The sequence below is a fragment of the Alternaria viburni genome (assembly GCF_023758015.1).
Source record: "Alternaria viburni strain BMP 2772 chromosome Unknown scaffold_1, whole genome shotgun sequence".
Taxonomy (NCBI): Eukaryota; Fungi; Ascomycota; class Dothideomycetes; order Pleosporales; family Pleosporaceae; genus Alternaria; species Alternaria viburni.
Window position 1 is genome coordinate 165,810 of NW_026055770.1, and position 22,629 is coordinate 188,438.

Consider the following 22,629-nt stretch of genomic DNA (forward strand, 5'->3'; position numbering starts at 1 on the left):
TAAGTAGATAGAAACAATGAATAGATGTCAGTGCCAATGTCACGCACATTCAATCTATGCAACCGTCTCCGCAATGTAGGCTAGCATTGCCCGCCACCATCACTGCAGCCTTTCATTAAGAAGGCTATAGATCCGAGAAGAAGAAATTGGGATAACAAAGCCGGCGAATCTGGTAACTCCCCTCTACCAGTGTCCACCGAAAGCGTAATAACGACCAGCCTTCCATAGCCTTCTCAACAACCTCAAACATTTGTTGCATCTCCTTATCCGAACTTTCCACACCCCTGCAATCTCCTCGTCATCTCATACTTTCCATATACGCAACGGTCTTGTGATTTGTCGATCACGACTAGGTATACACGCAACATAGAAGAGGAGAGCGTATAGAAAGGTTAGTCATCAGCGAAGGTGTAGAATCTCCTGAACACGTACTATTCACAAGAGCTATGCCGAAAAGAGTAAACTTGGGATTATCCTACCCCGCAGCTGCATGGCTGCGACTCGCACAGTGAAGGGGAGGAGGGAGGATGATCAAGAAGCTCACAAAAAGTGTGAAGACTTTGTGGACTCTGGCGTCATTAAGGCCGGCAATGGTAGACATTTACATCAACAGATAAATAACGCCTCTCTTTATGGCAAGCAGACCTGCATCCTATATGGACTATGAATTAAGTAAGGAATGTATGTACAAACGCCACCGCATGCAAATAAGGAACGCTATGCTATGCAATACCTCATCCGGAATCCTGTAAATACACATTATCGGATGTTTCTCGTGATCCTCCCTCTCCAATCATCATCATTTGTAGTAGAGCGCAGTGCTTATAACCCGCAGTTACTAGTAGCGACCTGAGCGTACTGGGCATCGATACGTCCCAGAGCCGCAGCCTGGCCGTTTGTAAGCTCGTCCATGGCTGCCTTGGCGAGGTTGAAGCCTTGAGCAGCATGGTCGACGGCGAGAACGTAGATGGTCTTTCCGTTGTAGGTAACGCCGTAGCATGTACCACACTAGTATGTATTGTTAGACAATGAAGATGAGGAAATGTAGTAAGTGTACGTACCTGTGGGCTGTTCCATCCAGCAACACCCATATATCCACCGATTTTAGGGAAACCAGCAACGTTGGCTTGAGTTTGCCAGTTGTACTTTGTGATGAGGCCGTTGGAGCCGTCCGAGCAGGCGAGCGAGGTCAAGGCGCGGCTGCCGTCATCGTAGCCAGTATCGTAGCTGACAGTGATGGCCGAAGCCAGACTGGCAAAACCAAGGATTGCCGCTGCGGTGATGCTGGAGAACTGCATGATTTGTTGGTAGATGGGTAGAGGCTTAGAGAATGGAGGTTTGGAAGTCGGAGGGCTGGTTACTGATGATGCGTGTCTTGCAGTTGCGAGTACATTGCCATTTATACCATCCGCCATCTCGAAGCCTCCACTCTACGATCCGAGGCTTCCACCTCGTCTTTCGTCACAATGGCAATCTTTACAGGGTGCCCAAGCGCGAACGCGAGCGACATCCCGGAATGACTTACCATTTCGACAGCACTAGCTTCAGCGGTCAAAGCAGATGACCATGAAATAGCGGCGTTTGGTGTAGGTTAGCACAGATAAGCTTATAGCGCCAAAAGACACGAGAATTAATGCGGAGAGTTGCGATATTTTTGGCACGCTAGCAGCGGGAGAGGCTTTCACTAGCTATAAACGGTCCAGTAGACGAGGAAAAGGCCCGGAGATACGGATGGTTGCATTCAATGTGCCATAATAAGTAGCCACGGACAGCGATCAATAAAACGATGCTGCACCCCACCGGCACGCGTGCACGATACATCTCACGAGATTTAGGTATGATGTCGTGACCGGACGGGGTCTGAAGGCGACGCACGTATAGTCTCGGAAGTGGCGGCAGCCAAAGCCACGTCGACGAACACGGAATCTGACTACCACCGTCAGAGCGTCACACACGATGCAGTAATTGTTGTTGCTCAGGGGAGGACGTCGTCGAGTTCGCTGTCCGTTAGGGTAGCGCTCACACCAGCAACGATTACCTTGGTCAGCAGATGAACCTTGGAAGCGTCGATTCACCGCCCATGCAGACCCCCATTTCGGCATTCACGACACGAGATACAACCGTAGCGTTTTCCGATTGAAGTTCGACCAGAATGTTCTCCCTGGGAGCTGCGATCTCGTGAGAGCGGAGCCTTGACCTTGGAACACAGCCGCGGAACAAAGCGTCGGTTCATTCGGTATACCAGGCCCGTGGACGCTTTGACTTCCGAAGGCACGAAGCAACCACGTGCAGATAGAACCTTGGAACGGTCGCCACGCTTTGCGCAACGGAGGAAGGTGCCGAGGAAACTTGGTGGTATGTCATGAGATCTGGCCGTTCGGAAAATGTGTGGCAGCGCCGAGTGCAGCACCAGAAGCTGTTGACGCTGTTGCTTGTTGCGCTAGTCTTTCGGGTGACGGAGAATTTCTCAAAGCGGAGCCAACGGCTCGTTAGCTACCTACGCTCCAGATATCGCGATGGTAGGTGTCCACTGTCACGGCAGTCGCTATGGATCCACGCATGTCACGGGTGAGATGACAGGGCGGAAATAGCGCACGACTTCCGTGCACGCTCTCCAAAACATCTCGCGTTCCATCAACGACCAACAGCGAGTTTCATCCCTTGGCCAGAAACGCATTTGCCATGGAAATAAGGGTCTGGTCTTAGCTCCTGGACAGCCACAGGATCGGCCTCATGCTCGAAACAGCCATACCCGAGCGGCAAGTGGCTCAATACAGGCGCCCATGGCAAACATAGCCAGTAGCAGACCTCTGCATTGTGACACGTTGACCGCCCTGTTTCCCCAGATCTCGCTTCAAGCGTTCAGGCGTCAAGAAAGCGTGCCTTCGCGACGCCTGAAGTCTCGAAGGTGTTATGGCATGGCATGCGTATACCGATTGATCCGCTCAACAGGCGGCAACTGTTTCTCTATATACTATATAATGGACGCAAATGTGCTCATTTGGCTCGGCAGGCAGGTCCACGTTCTTCTCTTCTCACTACCAATTACACACCAAGACAACCTTCGTTTCTACCCGCATTTCCTTAATCACCAAACGAGCTAGTCTCTTTACCAACAGACCAACCATAATGCATTTCTCAACCGTCTTCGCTGCTTCGGCCATGGCCAGCGCTACCTTCGCAATGGATCACAAGGTCATTGTCGGTAACAAGGCTGGCGATCTTGTCTTCAAGCCAGACAGCCTCAAGGCCGCTGAGGGCGACACTGTCACCTTCTCGTTCTGGCCCAAGAACCACTCCGTCGCTCAGGCTACCTTCGCCAACCCTTGCCAGGTAAGATTCTCCATATACGAACTGCGTGTGGGACATACACTGACTTCGTACGTCCAAATTTAAAGCCTATGGACGGTGGCTTCTTCTCCGGTTTTGTTCCGACATCTGATATGGAGAGCGTCGCCAGCACAACCTTCACCTATGAGGTCAAGAATGCTTCAGCTCCCGTCTGGTTTTACTGCTCTCAGGGCATGCATTGCCAGAATGGCATGGTCGGTGTTATCAACCCCCCGTAAGTTTTCCACTTATCTTGTAGTCGCTTGCTTTCACTGACATTGTCTAGGGCGTCTGGTCCCAACACTCTTGATGCATTCAAGAACGCTTCTGAGAAGGCCACCGAAAACGTATCGCCTACATCAACCGCCGGCACTGGTGGTAAGCTCAACGAAAACGGTACTTCAACATCCGAGTCACCTTCACCTTCTTCAGCAACAGGTGCTGCGTCCCATCTCGCTGGCAGCGCTGTGTTCGCGGGTATGACGGGTCTGTTCACCTTCTTCATGCTCTAAGCGATCGAGCTTGTAGTGCGAAGCAACTGTTATACCCCAGCAAAGATGGAACGAAGCTCTGGCAGACAATGTGCATTAGTATGGTGGAACACCATCAAGAGAAAGTGGCAAAGTATAGGTATTCTTGGTGTTAATTGTATATGAGTATTGAATGAACTAGTCAAAACTCCAACTATGTACGATCGTGTAGTGAGCACTGCTAATTGGGTAACGTACAGAGCTGCATACACGTTGGTCATAGCAGCATGAATGCTAAACGATGGCGGAGTCTAGGTGGCCTGTTAAGAGTCAGCGAAAGCTGTCGAAAACAAGCAGAAGTGTAATGTGAGGTTGAAATGCAAATCAGACATCCAAGGAAGGTATTCGCGCTCATTGACCATCTAAAGTAGGTTCGATTGATGGCTAGCGTGGAAACTGCGAATGTGGAATGCTTTTCATCATGGTGCAGGGATGGGAAGTTGGGAGAGCAGTAGTACTTACAAGAGCAAGTGCTCAAAGCAGAGAAACTGGTGTCAATGAGCATGCGACACAGGGGCGAGCGCTGGATACGCTTGCAGCTGCAGAAGAAGAAGAACAAGAAGCACGTGAACTGAAGCAGAGTGCAGGAAGCTAAAAACTTTTAAGTGGACCCGACCGGGGTTATGTTTCGCCGGGTCCGCAGAAACTTGTTGATGTTCAGCGCATGCATGTGCTTGTAATGCCGGACGTGGCTTCTAGAGGAACTGCCTGGACACAATCACTCAGAGCTATGCCCCGCGTCAGTTTCGACATGTTGTTATCACATGTTCGTTGTGTGGGCTAGTGTTCCGATAGGGCTCACAACTCAATCACAACCTTGCGAAAGCTGACACCCTCCTTCTGCTTCTTGTAGCCCTCCGCCACAGCGTCGAGTCCCTTTCCAACTACCAGTGGTTCTGGGCTAAAGGTACGTGCACGAAGTCAGTGTATGCCTCACACGCACTTGGTACATAGATACTTACACAGCTTTTAGTGTACCCCTTTCCAGCGCCTCTGGCACCCACCGAGCCCAGACAACGTCACCGACGTACTTGTCCGCCAGCGCTACACTTGGACCGAAGACGCTTGTGCCCTCGATACCTTTTGGAAGGCCCTCTGCATCAGGCAGCACAGAACCATAACGTCCACCGAGCTTCTCGTACACTGGTGCCCAGGCAGCCGCAGCATCCGGTGTACCAATGGCGTCACAAACACCCGCGAATTCTGTGCCTTCGAGAGCAGCGATGATGTCGTGGGCGACCTTAGGGTCCTTGTAGTCAAAGGCTGCTGTTGCGCCCAGGCCTTTGAGCTTCTCTAGGTTGTGCTTGCTCGCTACGCTGACGACCTTTACACCGGCACCCGCGGCTAGCTGAATTGCAGTCGCTCCAACGCTGCTCGAGCCGCCCCATACCAACACTGATTTGCCCGTAGAAGAGGGGTTGGAGGATGGCAAGGGTAACGCGAGGGTCTCCTTCTTGAAGAGGCATGCCGCGGCAGTGGAGACGGCAAGAGGTAGCACCGAGGCCTCGGCGAACGTCATGTGCGATGGAATCTTCGATACGACGAGCGCGTTGCAAGCAGTGTAGAGCTGAAATCCACCGTGCGCGGGGTCGTTAGTCACGAGTGAGAACGCGTGTCTGTACCATGCTGTTAGTTCACAGCCCCGCGGAAGCTCTCAAGGTTGAAGGCGGAAGACGAACCCTAGCACCCGGTCGCCCTTGGTAACGTGTGTAACGCCCTCGCCAACTTCGTGCACCTCACCAGCGACGTCAGTACCACAGACGTTGGGATACTTTTGCAGGAAGATGCCGTAGTCCTGGATTTTCCCTGCTCTAATTAGCAACTCATTCCTACTAGAAAATGCAGATACTCACAATCTACGGGGTTAACGGCAACGGCGTGGTTCTTAATAACAACCTCGCCCTTGCCTGCCTTTGGCATGGGAGCTTCCTTGACCTGGAGCTGGCCCTTTGCTTCTGGGATCCATGCTGCTTTGTTTGACATGATGGTGGTAATTCTTGAAAGATGTTGTTTCTTGGGAGCAGAGTACAGACACAGATGTGAGGCAAAAACGATGGCTTGTACCTAACTAACGAAAGAAGAGACAGCACCGGTGTATGACGGCGCAACACGCTCGCCGATGCCGTCTACCCACCTTCGATTATTGAGCCTCGGTAGATCTCCAGTTCATGCACACAGATCGAACCCCACATTACGCTTTGTTTTCGAACGTGACTACAGATCTGTTTAGCATGTTAACTGGTGAGCTGGTTATGCGGTGACGTTATCTGAGCAATGATGATGTATAGCGCTATGTCATCGTTGGTGGATTTAAACGGAGTTTGGTCGGCTTGTTCCATGCGCACGGTTCGAGCCGGGGAGTGCCACGAGTGAACACCTACAGAAACGAGAAGAAAAAGAAACAGTAGAGTAATATGAGATTACGTTGCGGGTTGAAAAGAGTTTCGGTTTCGGAGTACTTTTTGGATTCTACGCAATGGCGTTCTTGCTCTGACACGTGGCTATTTAGTTACTGCTTGGAAGCCTAAATTGCATGTGATTTGGGTTCTTGAACAGACTTGATGTCTTCTACTTTATTCATACATTTCAGGTCTTCCCCTTGCGATCTATATACAAACTATTGTTGAACCCTGGCTACTTACGCCAAGATTCGAGTCAAGAAGGTATACATGCACCAGGTTGTGCTTGCAAGTAGCTCTCTGCATAGTTCGCTCTATCTGTTAACTCTTCTTTTGGTTTTATTGGACAAGACAAGCTTTTAGCCTGAAGTGTATTCTCTCACATTGCGATTTTTTTGCGGGGCATGCGGGCGTGTGTAGATACAGACTCAATTACACATCAACAGCCTGTTGTCACCCCATACACAATATTGTCTATCACAGCCTGTAATTCATAATGGCCCATTGCTTTAGAGATTGCAATAGATTCAGGGACTGCATGAGGCTACTCTGGATGCGATCATGAACTCGTTAATGTCTGGTATTTGCTTAACCTATCAAGCGTAAAAGGCGAGAGGTGATAGGTATTCCAATTCATCTCGGCTCCTTATTCCAAAACTGTTGGCTTATGTTGTCCTGCCTCATTTACGATCTCTGCAGATTTCATGTGCCTCCTGTTCGGCCGAGCGTTGTCATAGGTGTGCAGCGTGTACGCCACCAAAATTTCTCAAGAAGCAGCCTGTCCAGGGCTCCGTAGGCTGCTGCCACAACTCGGCCACTCGTGCGCGGCTTAATATTGGGAGGTATGAAGCTCCAGGTCCTCTCCTACCAGGAAATCGAGAAGTTAAGTAAGTGACAAAACCGCGGCAAAGGCCTCGTAAAGGCTGAGAGAGCGATAAGCGTGCTGCCGAGTCATTTGTGACGCGTATCAAGCCACCGTCTGATTCAAGCGCCAATGCCCCGACAAGCGCAGTAGGTAGCAACACCAACCAATGTGGAGTGGCATTGCAACGGCGCAGCCGAAGCAGATGGCCATGCCGCACTCCGATTGACTTTTGTTGGTTTTCCACCACTACAACCACCCTGCTACGAAACCGTCCGTGACCGCCTCGCCGAAACGCCCGCGTACTGCGATGCTTACTTGGCCTCGCTGATCTGCATCTCGCAATCGGTCCTGCGACCTGATCCCCACCATCCTCATCAACTACCTAGACAGCGACTCTCCGCCGGCTTTCCTCGCGTTCCAAGATACCTTCTTCGCCACGATGAAGCTACCTCCCATCGCGGTAGCCTGTCTTTCCGCTCTCGCCATAGACTCATGCAGCAACGTCATCGCGCAACGCCTCAAAGCATGGAACGAATCTAAGCCCTTCGTCTTCGACCGCGTCCTCTTTACCCAGTTCGCCATCATGGTCGTACTCACCGCGCCCATCAACTACCACTGGCAGAATTGGCTCGAGCGCGCGTTTCCGGGCTGGAAGACCGTCAAGCAAACAAGGGCTGTAGGCGAAGGTGAAGAGGAGAAGGGCATAATGCTGAGAGGTGATGGAGAAGGAAAGGGCATTGTGGAAGAAGAGGTTAGAGTGAGGAACTGGTGGAATATCTTCAAGAAGTGGTTTACGGACGTGAGTGGCCTATGCTCCAATTGTGGTGACGGATTAAAGCTTACTCGCGAGATACAGTGCATAACCATGGGCGCGCTACTGAACCAGTCAATGTTCCTGATTCTGATTGGTCTCATGAAGGGCAAGACAGTTGCGATGATTGGGCAGGACTTCAGAAACGTAAGTAGGCCCTCTGCCGAAGGGCTGCTGTGTGCAGTGCTAATACTTAAAACAGGAGCTCTTCGGTCTCATCTTCGATTCGTACAAGGTCTGGCCGATTGCCAACTTCTTTAGCACCACCTTCATCCCTGTCGAGCGTCGTATTGTCTTCCTCAGCTTCTGCGGTTTACTGTGGAACATATATCTGAGTCTGGTGGCAGCTCGATTGTAGACGTACCAAGACGCAACATACCAGATTCCGCTTAGAATAAACACAAGGAAGATGAGGACTGCGTTACGCTGGTATCTAGATCAAGTAGACATGTTACCACTCTTCGGCCCCTTCTTCCAAGCTTCCATAACCGCTGCCCAATATTTGTTCTCGTCCTCCCTGATATGACCACAGTGCGGACTTTTCTCAAACTGCACCTTTGTGACATCCCATCCCTTTGCCTTGGCAAGATCAGCGTGCTCATCTGCCTCCTCAAACCGAACCATCGTATCCGAACGACTATACAAATACAGACGCGGTACATTGGTATCAAACACCGATTCATCGTTCAGTTCTCGGCAGAGAACTACCATCATATTCTCCCTTCCCGTAGTCTTGTCTGCAATAAATGTGAGGACAAGGAGAAGATGAACCAGCGCCCCACCAAACCAAACCCAAAACGTGTTTCTGGGAAGGGACGCGGAAATGGCTGCATGGCTCTGCATCCACGGGCCTTTGGTCGGACTGGAATCGAGAATCTGTGCTTGCATTGGTAGCACTGTTCCATACTTCTTCTTCCATGCTTTTGCAAATTCATTGACTTGATTCCCGCCGCCGTTTGAGAAACTATGGACAAGGATGCGTCCTCCTGAAGCGGTATGTTCGGCTACAAGATCTGTTGTTGGCTCGAGCAAAGTGGCGTAGGACGAGGTACGGCGGAACATGTCTGGGGTGAAGCATCGTACCAGCAGGATGCGGGATGTTGGGAAAAGCTTCTGGTAGGCAAGTGTGTATTTGGCGATGTGCTTTGCGGCCGCAGCGTTCCAAGTGAAGAGTAGGATGAGCGGAGTTTGCTCTGCGAGTTGGGATAGGTATGATGATGATGTCCAGAGATATGTGTTGTGACCTATCTTTTGAAAATCGGATAGCGGTGTTACCATGTCTGCAACGGGTGGAGAGGTTGATGGCTCCATTGCTGCGTGTGAACAAGGAAGCTGGTATGATGAGGTATATAGACGCCTAGGCAGAGATGTATACTACATTGCGTCTTGTTAGCTAATTGTCAACGACGCGACGACCTTCTCTAGAGCAGGTCTTCGAAACACAGCCTCGAAAGAACACGCTTCCTCGTAATTCACGTACGATTTGCTAGTAATGATACGGCCATAGAGCGAGCAGGTTGCTTCATCAGCTGAGCCAGAGAACACAGAGACGTCAATTGGTAATGATATAAAAGTCCTTCCCAGGAATGCACGTTTAATAGCACGAGTTAAATTCACGACCTTGGCGTAGAAGAGCAACCGAGCCGAGGTACCACCATTATTGGCTATTTACGTCCACTCTCGCAACACGCACCGAGTTGAATCTACGCGACTTACACTTTTGAGTTCTGAGACTATGGGGCCTTGCATTGTGCAGTCTGACATGGTGGTGCCTAAACCGCAGTCTGGTTCTGACCCAACGCCCATGCAGCTGTGGGGCTCACCGTTGCACCCGCCTGCGCCACCCCGATAGCGATGCTTACGCCGCCCTCGCCCACCGCTGCACTCTATCCTGCAGCAAATCTGATGCCTGATTACTTGGAAGTAGAGGTAGCTGTTGAGCGTGTAGTCTGATGTGAAGTGAGAAGATGATTGGAAATAGTATATGGGAGAGCTCAGCTTGACATGTATTTATCTAGTGGGTCGCTTCTCGTCCCCTGCCACAAGCGCCGCCTCCTGCGATGCCATATGCGACTTGTGCGCGTGCTTGTTGATTGTCGTCTGTATCCCATTGCCATGGCCATGGCGGGCGGAACGTCAGGTACTTGTGGAGCGGCGGGCGTATTATTTGCTCCTTTCCTGCCCAATTTGAGCGACAGTAGTATGAAAACAGCTGCGATCAAGATGGCTAGCAGTAGCATAATCTTCCTCTTGATGGTGCGCTTCTGGTATCCAGAGGCGACGTTGAGCTCCTTGTCGGCTTCTTTGACGTCTCGCGACATGTTCTCTACATTGTAATCTATGCGATCGAGCATGCTGCCCTGATCGATGACCATGGTCTGCAGCTCTTGGAAGATGTTTGCTAGCTCGATGATGCCTTGGGCGATGTCTTCGATTTCGCGCTCGCGCTGAGCAATGATTGCTTGATTGGGGTCGTGGCGCATGCGCTGTTGCTTTGTCTGGAGGAGAGTGGACTGGGAGAAGGAGCGATCGGCGTCCGACTCTTGCAAGGCAGGGTCGTTGTAGGGGTTTTGGACGGGTGTTGCAACGCGGAAGGGCGAGGTGAAGCCGCCAAGGTCGCGTAGTTCTCGACAGACTGTTAGCATAGCCAGGGCTGCGAGGCGGGGGTTGTCTCACTCTTGAGGTAGGCAGCCTGCTTCTTGCGGAACATGGCACTGACATGGCCGACGCGGGTTGCCAGTGCGATTTTGAGGTTCTGGGCCATGACGTCTTCGCCCTGGGCGATGCTGCCCTGCTGTTTTGCGTCGCGGACCATGGCGTCGATGCGCTTGAGGGCTTGCTGGCACTTTTGGAAGAGGCGCGTGATGGCCTGGGTGAGATGCTCAATGTCGCGCTCCTCGCGCCTCTTGACGTCTTCGTCGTCGAAGCCAGGCAGCACGTGCTTCTGGTGCAGCTGGTCGAGCTTGCGTGTCTGCGTGGCGATGTCGGCGAGGTGCTGGGTGATTTCGTCCTGCACGTCGAGCCAGCGCGGAGGCAGCAGGTCCATCTCAATCACGGCGTCGCCGTCGTCGTGGTAGGCGCCGCTGGACATGAGGCCCTGGCGCTCCTCGGACACGCGCGTGCTGTCGCCCAGGCCATTGGAGCGCGGGCGGGCATGGCGCGTCTTCTGCTGGGGGTGGTGGGCGTAGGACTGGCGGTAGGATATGAAGAGGTTGGTTCGGTCCCGCCACATGCTGGGCTGGCGAGGGTCAGCCTGAGAGGACGGCCAGACTGTGAGTGACGGCCGCTTCGCAGGCGTGTCGGCGGCTGAGGTGCGGTGCGCCGGCGAGGGAGCCGCCTTCCCGCTCTGGGCGACGCTAGGCCAGCTCCCCAACAGACGGCCGTCTGACAGCCTGCTCCACTCCAGCCCATCTTGCCCAGCCGCAAACACTACGGGACCCTCCTTCACACCACACCTGCGCCTCTGCTCTATCCACCGCCCCAGCCCATCGTCGCCCAGCAGCCCAGCACCCTTCACCCTCGCACCCACCACCCACCACCCAGAGACAACATGGTGTGTAGCCCCGCCCGCCCGCGCGCCCTCGCACATACCCCGCCCTGCAAAACACGACGACCGCACGCCCGCCCCCAGCCCGGCGCATTGCTAACACTGCTCTCTAGGCCGATTCTCTCACCGAGGAGCAGGTCTCCGAGTTCAAGGAGGCCTTCTCTCTGTTTGTAAGTGGCCGCCCAGCCCTGCCTGCCACCCAACACCAGCTAACCACCTTGCGATGCAGGACAAGGACGGCGATGGTCAGTACTCTCCGTCGCCTGCACCACCCACACCTTGCCCCCCTGGGAGCGCCCTCGTTCCTGCCCACGCAACCGCACTCCGCACTAGACACCCGAGTTTGACCCCGCTGACGATGATGCCTCACAGGCCAAATCACCACCAAGGAGCTGGGCACCGTCATGCGCTCGCTCGGCCAAAATCCCAGCGAGTCTGAGCTCCAGGACATGATCAACGAGGTGGATGCCGACAACAACGGCACCATTGACTTCCCAGGCACCTCTCCCTCCCACTTCTGCCACACGCCCGCTCTAACCTCGTGCAGAATTCCTGACCATGATGGCCCGCAAGATGAAGGACACCGACTCCGAGGAGGAGATCCGGGAGGCCTTCAAGGTCTTCGACCGCGACAACAACGGCTTCATCTCCGCCGCCGAGCTGCGCCACGTCATGACTTCTATCGGCGAGAAATTGACCGATGACGAGGTTGACGAGATGATCCGGGAGGCCGACCAGGACGGCGACGGCCGAATTGACTGTACGTCCTGTTTGCTGCCATCACACGTGTCGCTCTAACACAATCCAGACAACGAGTTCGTCCAGCTCATGATGCAGAAGTAAGCCTCTGAAGTTGCGAGGTGGAATGACTACATGTATTGCGATGGTAGCACGGCTGAGAGTTGATGTCGACGAGTGACGGCACAGTTTGACCTACTTGGCGTGTCGTGTCTTTGTACCCCGGATTCGGTTGCTTGTAACCCGAGTCGCCCGGCTTGTTTGTCAGCGTCTGCAGGGAATTGTCTCCTATACCTATCCTCAATTCACATTCTCACGTATTTACCCCAACTTTCACTTTGGTGCAGAGCCTCTCCTGAATGGTCTTGAGCAACACTCAAGCCTTCGGGTTTTTGCAAGACACGCAGGGCCATGAGGCGGTGCATACCCGGACAAGCTTTGACCGCTTAGCCTGCGGGTCCTTTGCTGATCAGTCTCCATGGACACGAATGCGCGTCTTCCAAGGGTAAACCTTCTTCCTCTGCCCAACTGCGATGCGGATTGCGATCTTCGGCTGCTTCATTGCGATTGCCCTACGCCCCTCCCCCATGATGATCAACGCATCTGCGTCCACCACAGTGAGACAATATGGCAACCTCGCACAAGACACATAGACTTCCAAAAGGTGTGTGGTGGTGCAATTGCTTTCTGTTTGTTATGACCGACTCGCATACTCTTCTATTCGTAGTCTTGTACCCGTATTGCATTGCGAGCAGGAATATACGCAGTCCTCCTCGAGCCGAACGGGTCAAGAGGCCGTACTGCCGCCCCGTCTGTATGTCATCACTAGAAACTATAGGCGAGATCGACACGAAAAGGGAATAAGGATCTTCGGTACAGCAAGTCATGGAGAGACGTTTATGGCAAATGCCATCTCCCGTTCGATTATCCACCCACTGACGGGAATCCCCAGCATGGCGACTGCCATCTCATGTCCGAGTCGTCGTCATCGTAAACCACGACGGTTGCGGCCCCATCTGGCTTGGCAAGTAGAGGCGGAGGGAGCCGCAACGTTGCGCAACGGCTTTCTAGGCTTTCGAATAAGACATTTGCCCGGTACCGCCTAAGACGTTGAAGTTGCTAGGGTCTACTGACCCTCTCGACCGTTCTTGGGCGCGAGGTTGGCGTGTCGATGTGACTACGGAGGTGAAGAGTTTGCGTAGGTTGCTGAGTCATAACAGGCTGGGGCCAAGTGCGAACCCCTGAGTGTCTGGGAAGAAGTAGTGGTACAAGTGTACCTTGGAACTTCCTTGGTCCTCTTCTTGTACGGGTTGCAATGTTGTGTAGGAAGCGTGGAACTGTTCGTATCTTGATGAGTACGAGTTGAAGAAGTGATTCAAGACATTGCGAAATGATAGATGTACTAGAGAAGCAATATTGAGCAAGTAAAACCTACAGTTCTCTTGGGAAGACTCATAAATAGTACACATGTTCACGTATTCGGATTTGGAAAAGCTGATCGTGTACATTGTTTAACAATGGCCTAGAAGTATCAGTGCGCATCCCGTATGATTATTAGGCCTTTATCAATGCCTACACCTAGGTAGCTGTCGCGAATCGTACGTACCAAGCTGTCGATACTCTAGCTACACGTCATGTGACAGGAAGTTGATGGATTGAGTCGTAGAGAACATGATGTTTGTCCGAGACGTGCGACCTTTAATATTCAAATGCAGTCAGAAATGCGGTATAAACTCTTGGCTTGATTCACGAGTGTAGGAACAGTAGATCTCGCTGTTGCCGCGAGTGTCCCCAGGCATCGTGATACCATAGGTAGGTTAGCGATGTAGGGGCCACCGTCCGTTCTGATCGAGCCGCCTATTCCCTCCATCTTCTCTTCCGTTCGAGAGGGTTTACTCAGGAATAACGTCATGCATGGGGTAATGACTCACCAGCTTATATAATCTTCAGCCTAGCTCTAGACCCAGCATCGCGCTCGCCAATCTACCGCTCGTTTTATGTGTACATAAGTATTGTGTAGACCCTGCATGCGACCGGGAAATCGTCCGCGTTTGTTCGAAGTGATACTAGTAGCAGCCTATAGAGTGCTCTAAGTCGCTTAAAGCTTAACCTTTCTATAGTTTATATAAATTATATAACCTATTACTTATTAGTTAAGTATAAATTTTACTAAAATTTACTAAAAAAAATATAGCTTTATTTTATACTTAAAAAAGCTTAATTACTACTACTTTTATTTTATTTTATACTATTTTAAATATACTACTATAAGCTACTACTACTATATTTAAAGCTATTATATTTTAGTTTTACTATACTTAGTGTAGTAGTAAAACTAGTAATATAATAATAGGCTAAACAGCTATTAGGCTTAAGAGTTAGTGCGCTAGAGAAAGCTAGGTCTAAACAGCGTTTAGACAAGAATAACAACTAGATACACATAATACAACTAACTGCATTAAGTACCTATTCTAATAGAGATACTTCTAATCTCTCTACTATATATAGCAACTAACTAAAACTTAACCTATTTAGTCTTCTACCTTAGAAAGGCTGCGCGCTACCTTTAAGTGTGCATTTTACCTACTAAAGGCTTATTAGAATAACAGTTTAACTAGGCTTTAGAAGAGATATAATTATTGCGTAATACAATAGAATAAGTAATAAGTAAGTATATAAAACAGAGAATAAGATAATACGTAAAATAGTATACCTAAGAGATGTATAGAAGTAAACTATAAGCTGTAGAAACCTAATAGTATAAACACCTAAGAAGTAGGCACACTAAGAGACCTCTAACAACATAAATAATTAGATAATAATAACTACTACTTAGGCTAATAGATAATATAGCTATAGTAGCGCTGCGCTAAGTAATATAAAGAGCTAGATAAGAGGTTTAGACTAGGCTAATTACCTCTTAGATAGCTATATAGATAGAAAATAATATAATAGAAAGTATATAGCTATATTATTCTACTAAGAATAAACAATAAGACCTAAGAAAGGTTAGAAGAGCTAACGTAGTAGATCTTAATTCTAGTATAGCTAGAAAGAAAGAGGCTAAATAATAAGATAGTAGTAGAAAGCTATTATAGTATATAAAAAAGGCGGCGATAGCTCTTCTAGTAAAGAATACCTAACTTTATTAGTAAGCAAATAGTTAAACCTAATTAACAGCACTTATACGTTTAATATTTACACTAGCTATTATACTATTTGTAATACTTATATACTATCTTGCATAAATAAGTAAGAGTTAATCTAATAAGGCTAAGGTTAATAAATAATCTAAGTTAGTTGCTAAAGCCCCTTTAAAAGCCTAGTTTACTAAACAACTATCTTTGCCTTTCTAAACTAAGCCTATAAAACCTAAAGCAATATCTACGTTATTCTAGAAGAATATTAAAATGCTAGATATTCTAGAGTCTTTAGGCACTACTAGCTAGCAGCCTTAGGCATAACCTCTAGTACAACTCTAGAATAATAATATAGTAAAGCTTCTTTAGATAATAGCTTAGTCTCTCTAGTAGCTAGGTAATTGCCCTCTAGTCTATTCTACTTAGCTTTCTCTGTACTTATTAGAGATAGTTCTAGTGTTTAATAGAACTAATATTACTACGTTTCTTAAGCGTTTTAAGAACATGTTAAAGTACTATAAGTTTATAGATAAGATAAAGATTAATTACCTTTTAGTGTACTATAAACCTAAGTAGAGAGCAATTATCTAAGCCTTAAATAAATATTCTAACGCTCTAGTTACTAAATTCTAGAAGAAGTTTAGAGAGGCTCTTAGAAAGCTCTTTTATACTAATAATAAAGACTAATAGAAAGCTTAAGCTAAGTACTTTAAGCACTAGCTTCTTTAGTGCTAAGTAAGATCTAATCTAAATATTAAGAAGTATCTATAAGAGTTTTAGATTCGCAGTAAGCGCTGTATTAAAGCATTAACTATTAATAAAGATTACTAAGGTTTCTACCTAGTTAAGAGACTACTCTTTAAGCATGCTATAAAGATACTTAATAAGTTTAGTTTAAAAACTAATAACCTAAAGGCATTTAACTACACTAAGATTAGTAACTACCTTACTACCTGTCTAGAGGTAGAGAAAAAAGCTTGCATGCTTAACCTCTCTAAAGTAGTTAAAGAGATTATTCTAGAAGTTAAATTTAACTTAGCGCAGCTAATAGCCTATTAGTAACCTTAGTAACTAGTACTAACCCTCTAAAATAACTACACGTAGGCTTTTTAGCTACTTAAGCTTAACGTTCTACTCTAAGACAAGCTGCTTAGGCTCTATACTTTTTAGTCTTCTCTAGAAAAAGCACCTACTAATATAAAGGTAGATAACTTAGTTAACAAGATACTTAACTTAAAGATTAATTATGCTAGCCTAGAGATAGAACTATAGAAGATCTAGTAGATCTACTATAAAACTAAACTTATAAACAACTCTAATATACGCAGCGAAGTAGACTATTAAGCTAATAAACGCGCGAACTACCTAAGAGCGTACTTACTCTAAAGCTAGAGGCAATTTTAGCTAAATAACTAGTATTAACTTTAGTAGTAGTAGTAATATAGTAGTTACTAATAGAATACTAGTTAGACTTTCTGTAACAATTTCTAAGGCTTTTAGAATCTAGAAACTAGATATAATTAAGGTACTATAAATAGATAGGCTCTTAGAGTAACTATAAATTGTTAGGTATGTAATAAGAGTAATTATTGTAAGTAGAACTACCTAACTCTTTAAGCGTATATAGATAAGAGCTAGCTTTATATAGATAAATAGAATATGCTTTAGTAGAGCACGCTAGAGAACCTCTAGAGTTATATTAATAACCTAGGCTAGAGACTATAGGCTAAGAGCATTTTAGCTAAGATTAAGCAATAATTTCTAAAGAAGAACATTAACTCTCTTATAGTTAACGCCTAGTTTAGTAACTTAAAGGCTCTAATTAGTGTAGAGAATAACGCTATTTTAGTTTAGCTTATACTAGACTCTACTAGAAGCCTCTAAGTAGATAACGTAGAATAATTCTAGAAGCTTTTAAGCATCTTTACTAAAGACAAATTAGACTACTACCTGCGTCTAGCGAATCTAAATTAATGCAACAACACTATTGTAGCTATAACTATTTCTAGAGTATTCTTAGAACTTAAGAAGGCAGCATTTTATAATTCTTCTAAGGTTTAGAAGAAGATAATACTACAAAGACCTAGTAATAATTATATCTCTTATCTCTAAGGTTATAAGAATAGAATAGAATACTCTTTAAGCTATTAGGCGCTAAATAAGAAGAGAGTTATCTAATTTAGTAAAGAAGATAATCTTATATAACTAGATAATAGAGCATCTAGAACACTACAAGAATAATTAGAACTAAATTCTAAGATAACTAATAAGTAACTAAGAAAGCGTAAGATTATTAATAAGCTTAAGCCTAATGCATAGGCTATAATCTGTAGTATTCTAGGCACTTTAATCTCTCTTTAGATTAGTACTTTTCTTAGTAATATACCTAAAGTCTATAAGACGCTGTTTAACTCTAACTATATAAATAAGAAGCTAGATAAGTTTAAAGTTAATATTATTAAGACGTTAAGGTAATAGGCTAGATAAGAGAAGCTTTAAGAAGAGAAAGAAGAATAGAAGTTTAATAAGCTTTTAGGCGCTGCGGTTAATGTAATTACTCTTAGCACTCTCTCTAACTACGTACTAGTAGAAGTAGAAGCTAGTAGAGTAGTTAACTGCTATAGCCTAAAGGTAGAATACTAGACTAACTAGAAGATTAGCTATGTGTAATAGCATATTATTATAGATTAAGGCTAAGAGTACAACTCTAAAGATATAGATTATAACTATCTAAGAGATAATTAAGCGTATAACTAACTAATAGGTATTAAGCACTTACGTTAAGACTACCTAAAGGTCTCTATTAATATTAGAGAGAACTCTTTTCTCTGCCTCTTAGACTTAGGCGCTAAGCTAAACACTATTAAGAGAGAAGTAGCTAAGAGAGCTATATTACTAATTACATTACTACTAGGTAGTATAAAGGCTGCTTAGATAGTTACTACAAATAGAAGCATAGTAAGCTTTGTAGATATTATCTAGAGTGTCTCTATTATTATAGAGTAGATTAAAGTCTAAATAAACTTCTTTATTATAGAATTCTGCACTAATCTAATTATTCTAGGTAACTCTTTTCTAATAGACGCTTAGGCGCGTATTAAGTATATAACTAATAGATTAACGTACTATTACATCTTTAGCGCAGATAGCTAAGCTAATATAAGATTTATATATGCTAGAAGTAATAAGCTTATAGCTTCTAGTCTTTATGCTAGACCTACGTTAGAAAAAGGTATAGAAGTATAGTAGCTAGCGCTACACTCTAGCACGCAACTAAAGAGCTAGTAGATAGCGTAGCGTGCGCGTATGTAGAGGCAGTAGATGTAATAATAGAGGAGGTTAGAGATAGCAGACTAAACAGTAGTTAGATACCTATACAACCTATTAGTAAATAGGTTCTATAGAAGAAGCGCAGAGCTTTTAGAAAAGATCTAATAGCGTACTTATTAAGATTAAATAGCAAGTTAATAGGCCTTAGGCCTAATAGAAGTCTACTAATAAGAGATAATAAAGGCCTATATATTTTTAAGATAGAAGACGTTAAAGAGCTATTAGCCTAACTTCTAAGTAATATTATAGAGAGTATTAGTAATAAAGATACTATAAAACAAAGTAAGGCGTTCTTCTAGGCAAAGAACCTAGCTAAGGTAGATAAAGGCCTTACACTAAAAGTTAATGTAGTTATAGTGTTGTGTAAACCTGCACGCCTGCTTACTAAGCATATAGTAAGTTAGCTAAATAACGCTTAGATTAATAGAGCTTATAAGCGTAAAGGCGTTAAGATTAAATCTATTAATAACTCTAGCTAACTAACGCAACCTATTAAGAGGCAGTTAGACTAGAAGAAAAGAGTAGTAGTAAAGTAAGTACCTAATACTAATAGCTAATTAGCTCTATTTACTAAGTATTTTAAGCTATAATATGCTGCATTTCTCTAAGGCACTTAAATAATACCTAAACGCATTTTAGAGATAAAAATCTTATTAGAGTTATTACTAGTAGAGAAAGACATGCTCTTAGAGGTTCTCTACTAATAAGAAGTAGCACTAGCCTAGAACTTTAGAGAATCTAGAAGAGTTAGTAAAGACGTTATCTCTCTAGTTATTATTAATATAGTACTATATTAAGCCTAGAGAGCTAACTAGTTCTCTATTCTAAGAAAGCTTTAGTAAGTTATAATTAATATAATTTAGAACTATATTAATAGAGGTACTTTAGAGTTATATAAGAGCTAGTATTATAACCTATAGTTCTTAGTTGCTAAGAAAGATAAGAGGTATTGCCTAATTAATAACGCTTAAAAACTTAACAGAGTTATAATTTGCGACGCTAACCTACTACCTAATTCTAATAAGTTTTTAGAGGAATTTGTAGAATGCGTTATTATAAGCCTATTAGACTTCTTCTTAGAGTATAACTAAGTAGAACTATATAAGAACTTAAGAGATATAACAGCCTTTTTAACGCTATTAGAACTTATATAATAGTGTATACTTCTAATAGATATAATAAACTCTTTAGTAGAGTTTGTACGTGTTATAATAAAGATTTATAGAGACTATATCTCTAATAGGTATATACTATACCTTAATAACGTGTGTATTAAGAGGCTAAAGAAGCGCTATAGTAACTATAAGATAGAACTAGATATAAGATAGTTTGTTGCTAAACACCTTTTAAATATTAATAAAGTACTTATAGATATTAAGCGCGTAGGCGTAATAATATTAGGCTATAAGTCTAACTTCTACTACTCTTCTATAATTGTTGTTAGCTATTAAATTAATAAATATAGCTACTACTCTAATAAGAAGAAGGTTAATAAAATTACGCGTTAGCTAGATTGTTATAACGCTAAGAAAGTCTAAATGTTTCTTAGAATCTGCGTTTACTACAAAGTATAGGTACTAGGTTTTACTATTATTACAGCCTCTTTGTTTAAGCTTCTCTATAAGAATACACTATTTAAATAGAGTCTAGAGCAGAAGTAGGTAATAGAATATCTTAAGGCAGCTCTAATAACTGCTCTAGCGCTAGTTTCTATTAATTATACTAAGCCTATCTAAAAGATTATTCTTGTAGTTAATAGTAGTAAGAAGAGTTAAGGTGTAGTTATTATGTAGCTTAACCTAAATAGCTATTATTACTTTATACGCTTTAAGAGTAGAGTTTAGTCTACTACTAAGAGAAATTAGAATTTAAGTAAGTATAAATGTAAGGCCTTTCTACTTTCTCTAAAGAAGTTTTAGTTCTACATTTATAGAGTAAACTTCTAAGTTAAAACAGACGTAAAGACGCTTATTACGTAACTCTAATAAAGCGCAACAGATCTCTCTAGAGTCTTAATTACTTAGTAGCTTATACTTCTTAATATGTAGAAGTTTAATATTATTTATATAGCTAGTAAGAAGAACGTTATAGCTAATACTCTTTTAAGAATGCCTAAGCTAGATAGCTAGAAGCTGCCTAATAAACCTAAGAAAGATGTAGAAGACTTTATTAATGCGTACCTAAATATAGTTTAGCTTATCTTTAGTAAAGCTCTAGCGCACGCGTATAGAATGTGCTAGGTAGATCTTTCTTTTAATAATTAACTACTAGCAGATAGCTATAGTAACAAGTTATAAGTAATTATAGGCTAGCTTCTATTCTGTAGAAGGCCTAAGTATATATCTACTACTAAGTTTTATAAGTTTAAGAAGAAGGCGCTCTAAATAACTATTAGAGAACAATATCTCTTTATAATTCTCTTAGAAGGCTAGCCTCTATAAAGAGTAGTTAACTTAATAGATAAGTAGTATAAGATTATTAGATCTCTCTATAATAAGTCTAGCTACTAAGGCAAGAAAGGTACCTAGCGCAAGGTATAGACGCGCTACTATTAGAAAGAATAGTATAATTAAGTTAAATGCTATGTATAGTTCTACTCTAAGTGCTAATTGTATATATTAGTAATAGTTTAAGAAAAGCTTTAGCCTATAGAGCTACTAATAATACTATTTATATAGATTACTATTAACGTTGTTTATATGCTGCCTAGCCGCAATAGCAAGAAGTTTCTTATTATTACCTAAGACTACCTTTTATAATAGGTAGAAGCTAAGGCTTTAGCTAAAAATAACTTAAAGAGTGTTTAGAAGTTTCTACTACATAATGTCTTTTGTTAATAGAGTATTCTACTTAAGATGTTAGCTAATAGAGGCTTTAAGAATAAGGGCCTTGTTAAGAAACTTTAGAAGTAATAGAGAATTAATAGAGTTATTTTAAGTGCCTACTACTCTTAGAGGTAAGAACTTATTAAGCAAGAGTACGCGCCTATTATAGCTACTCTAAAGAAGCTTTCTAGTAACTAGGTAGATAACTTGCCTAACGTTCTATAGGCTAACTATACTACTATTAAGTAATCTATAAATAAGACACTAGCGTACTTAGTCTTAGGCTAGTAGCACATCTTGCCTATTAAGCTATCTATTCTAACTTAGCAGACGCTTCTATAAAATAACGTTTAGAATATATCTACTCTTCTTATAATGTAAGCCTACTAGTTTAACTATAGAGATAAATAATTTAAGAAGTCTATTAACTGCACTATACGTCTTAGGTATAAGAATAAGAACTATTTTAACTAGTTAAGAGTTCTTTAGCTAAGTAAGCTTTCTCTAAGTAATTTTATTCTATTAAGAGACTCTTTCTATAAAAACAACTAATCTATACTTACTAAGTTTTTACCTAAGTAAAAGAGGCTATTTTGTATTAGCAGCGTTAATAAGAAAGGTTAGTATTAGTTAGAAGAGCTTAATAGTACCTCTTTCTAAAGTTATACACTAGAAAACTATCTAAAGGCCTTTTACTAGCGCATAGTAGTAGATCTTGCTAAGATTAATAGGCTAGACTACGCTGTAACTATATTCTCTGCTAATAAAACTAATAATATAGATTAAGAAGTAAGTAGTAATAATAATAATAAGACGCCTAAACAGCCTACGTATAGCTAAGATATTCTAGATACTCTAGAGTTAACTAAAGTTTAAAGAAGCCTATAGCTAAGAGCTTAACTAGACAATTTATTAGTTAATATAGAAGAGAAACAAGACATAGAATAGGTATTGTCTAGACCTTAGTAATTGTTAGTAGTTATTCTAACAAAGAAGCTAGATTTTAACTAGAATAAGTATTAGGTATATGTATTATAGGTATAGTTTTAAGTAGTTTTAGATATATATATATTAAACACTATAACTAAGCTCTAAACTACGTTTATAAATACAT

General features: G+C 43.9%; 7 protein-coding genes across 7 annotated transcripts; 3 read left to right on the forward strand and 4 right to left on the reverse strand.

The window, feature by feature from the left end:
- Window positions 1-822: 822 nt before the first annotated feature.
- Window positions 823-1,298, reverse strand: J4E79_000062 (uncharacterized protein; the record flags this gene model as incomplete). Its single annotated transcript, XM_049348981.1, has 2 exons — window positions 823-1,008; window positions 1,062-1,298. The coding sequence occupies 2 exons, from the start codon at window positions 1,296-1,298 to the stop codon at window positions 823-825; spliced, it is 423 nt and encodes a 140-aa protein (XP_049215768.1).
- A 1,831-nt stretch (window positions 1,299-3,129) lies between these two features.
- Window positions 3,130-3,842, forward strand: J4E79_000063 (uncharacterized protein; the record flags this gene model as incomplete). The annotated part of the gene is made up of 3 exons (XM_049348982.1): window positions 3,130-3,333; window positions 3,399-3,565; window positions 3,617-3,842. The coding sequence occupies 3 exons, from the start codon at window positions 3,130-3,132 to the stop codon at window positions 3,840-3,842; spliced, it is 597 nt and encodes a 198-aa protein (XP_049215769.1).
- An 816-nt stretch (window positions 3,843-4,658) lies between these two features.
- Window positions 4,659-5,843, reverse strand: J4E79_000064 (uncharacterized protein; the record flags this gene model as incomplete). The annotated part of the gene is made up of 4 exons (XM_049348983.1): window positions 4,659-4,761; window positions 4,823-5,476; window positions 5,540-5,666; window positions 5,714-5,843. 4 exons carry the CDS (start codon window positions 5,841-5,843, stop codon window positions 4,659-4,661), a joined length of 1,014 nt encoding a protein of 337 aa, XP_049215770.1.
- A 1,720-nt stretch (window positions 5,844-7,563) lies between these two features.
- On the forward strand, window positions 7,564-8,293 carry J4E79_000065 (uncharacterized protein; the record flags this gene model as incomplete). Its single annotated transcript, XM_049348984.1, has 3 exons — window positions 7,564-7,923; window positions 7,981-8,082; window positions 8,138-8,293. 3 exons carry the CDS (start codon window positions 7,564-7,566, stop codon window positions 8,291-8,293), a joined length of 618 nt encoding a protein of 205 aa, XP_049215771.1.
- Window positions 8,294-8,373: 80 nt separating this feature from the next.
- On the reverse strand, window positions 8,374-9,246 carry J4E79_000066 (uncharacterized protein; the record flags this gene model as incomplete). The annotated part of the gene is made up of 1 exon (XM_049348985.1): window positions 8,374-9,246. The coding sequence occupies one exon, from the start codon at window positions 9,244-9,246 to the stop codon at window positions 8,374-8,376; it is 873 nt and encodes a 290-aa protein (XP_049215772.1).
- A 683-nt stretch (window positions 9,247-9,929) lies between these two features.
- Window positions 9,930-11,167, reverse strand: J4E79_000067 (uncharacterized protein; the record flags this gene model as incomplete). The annotated part of the gene is made up of 2 exons (XM_049348986.1): window positions 9,930-10,561; window positions 10,612-11,167. 2 exons carry the CDS (start codon window positions 11,165-11,167, stop codon window positions 9,930-9,932), a joined length of 1,188 nt encoding a protein of 395 aa, XP_049215773.1.
- A 538-nt stretch (window positions 11,168-11,705) lies between these two features.
- CAM1 (translation elongation factor EF1B gamma) lies at window positions 11,706-12,325 on the forward strand (the record flags this gene model as incomplete). The annotated part of the gene is made up of 4 exons (XM_049348987.1): window positions 11,706-11,727; window positions 11,855-11,980; window positions 12,030-12,242; window positions 12,291-12,325. 4 exons carry the CDS (start codon window positions 11,706-11,708, stop codon window positions 12,323-12,325), a joined length of 396 nt encoding a protein of 131 aa, XP_049215774.1.
- Between the last annotated feature and the right edge of the window lie 10,304 nt (window positions 12,326-22,629).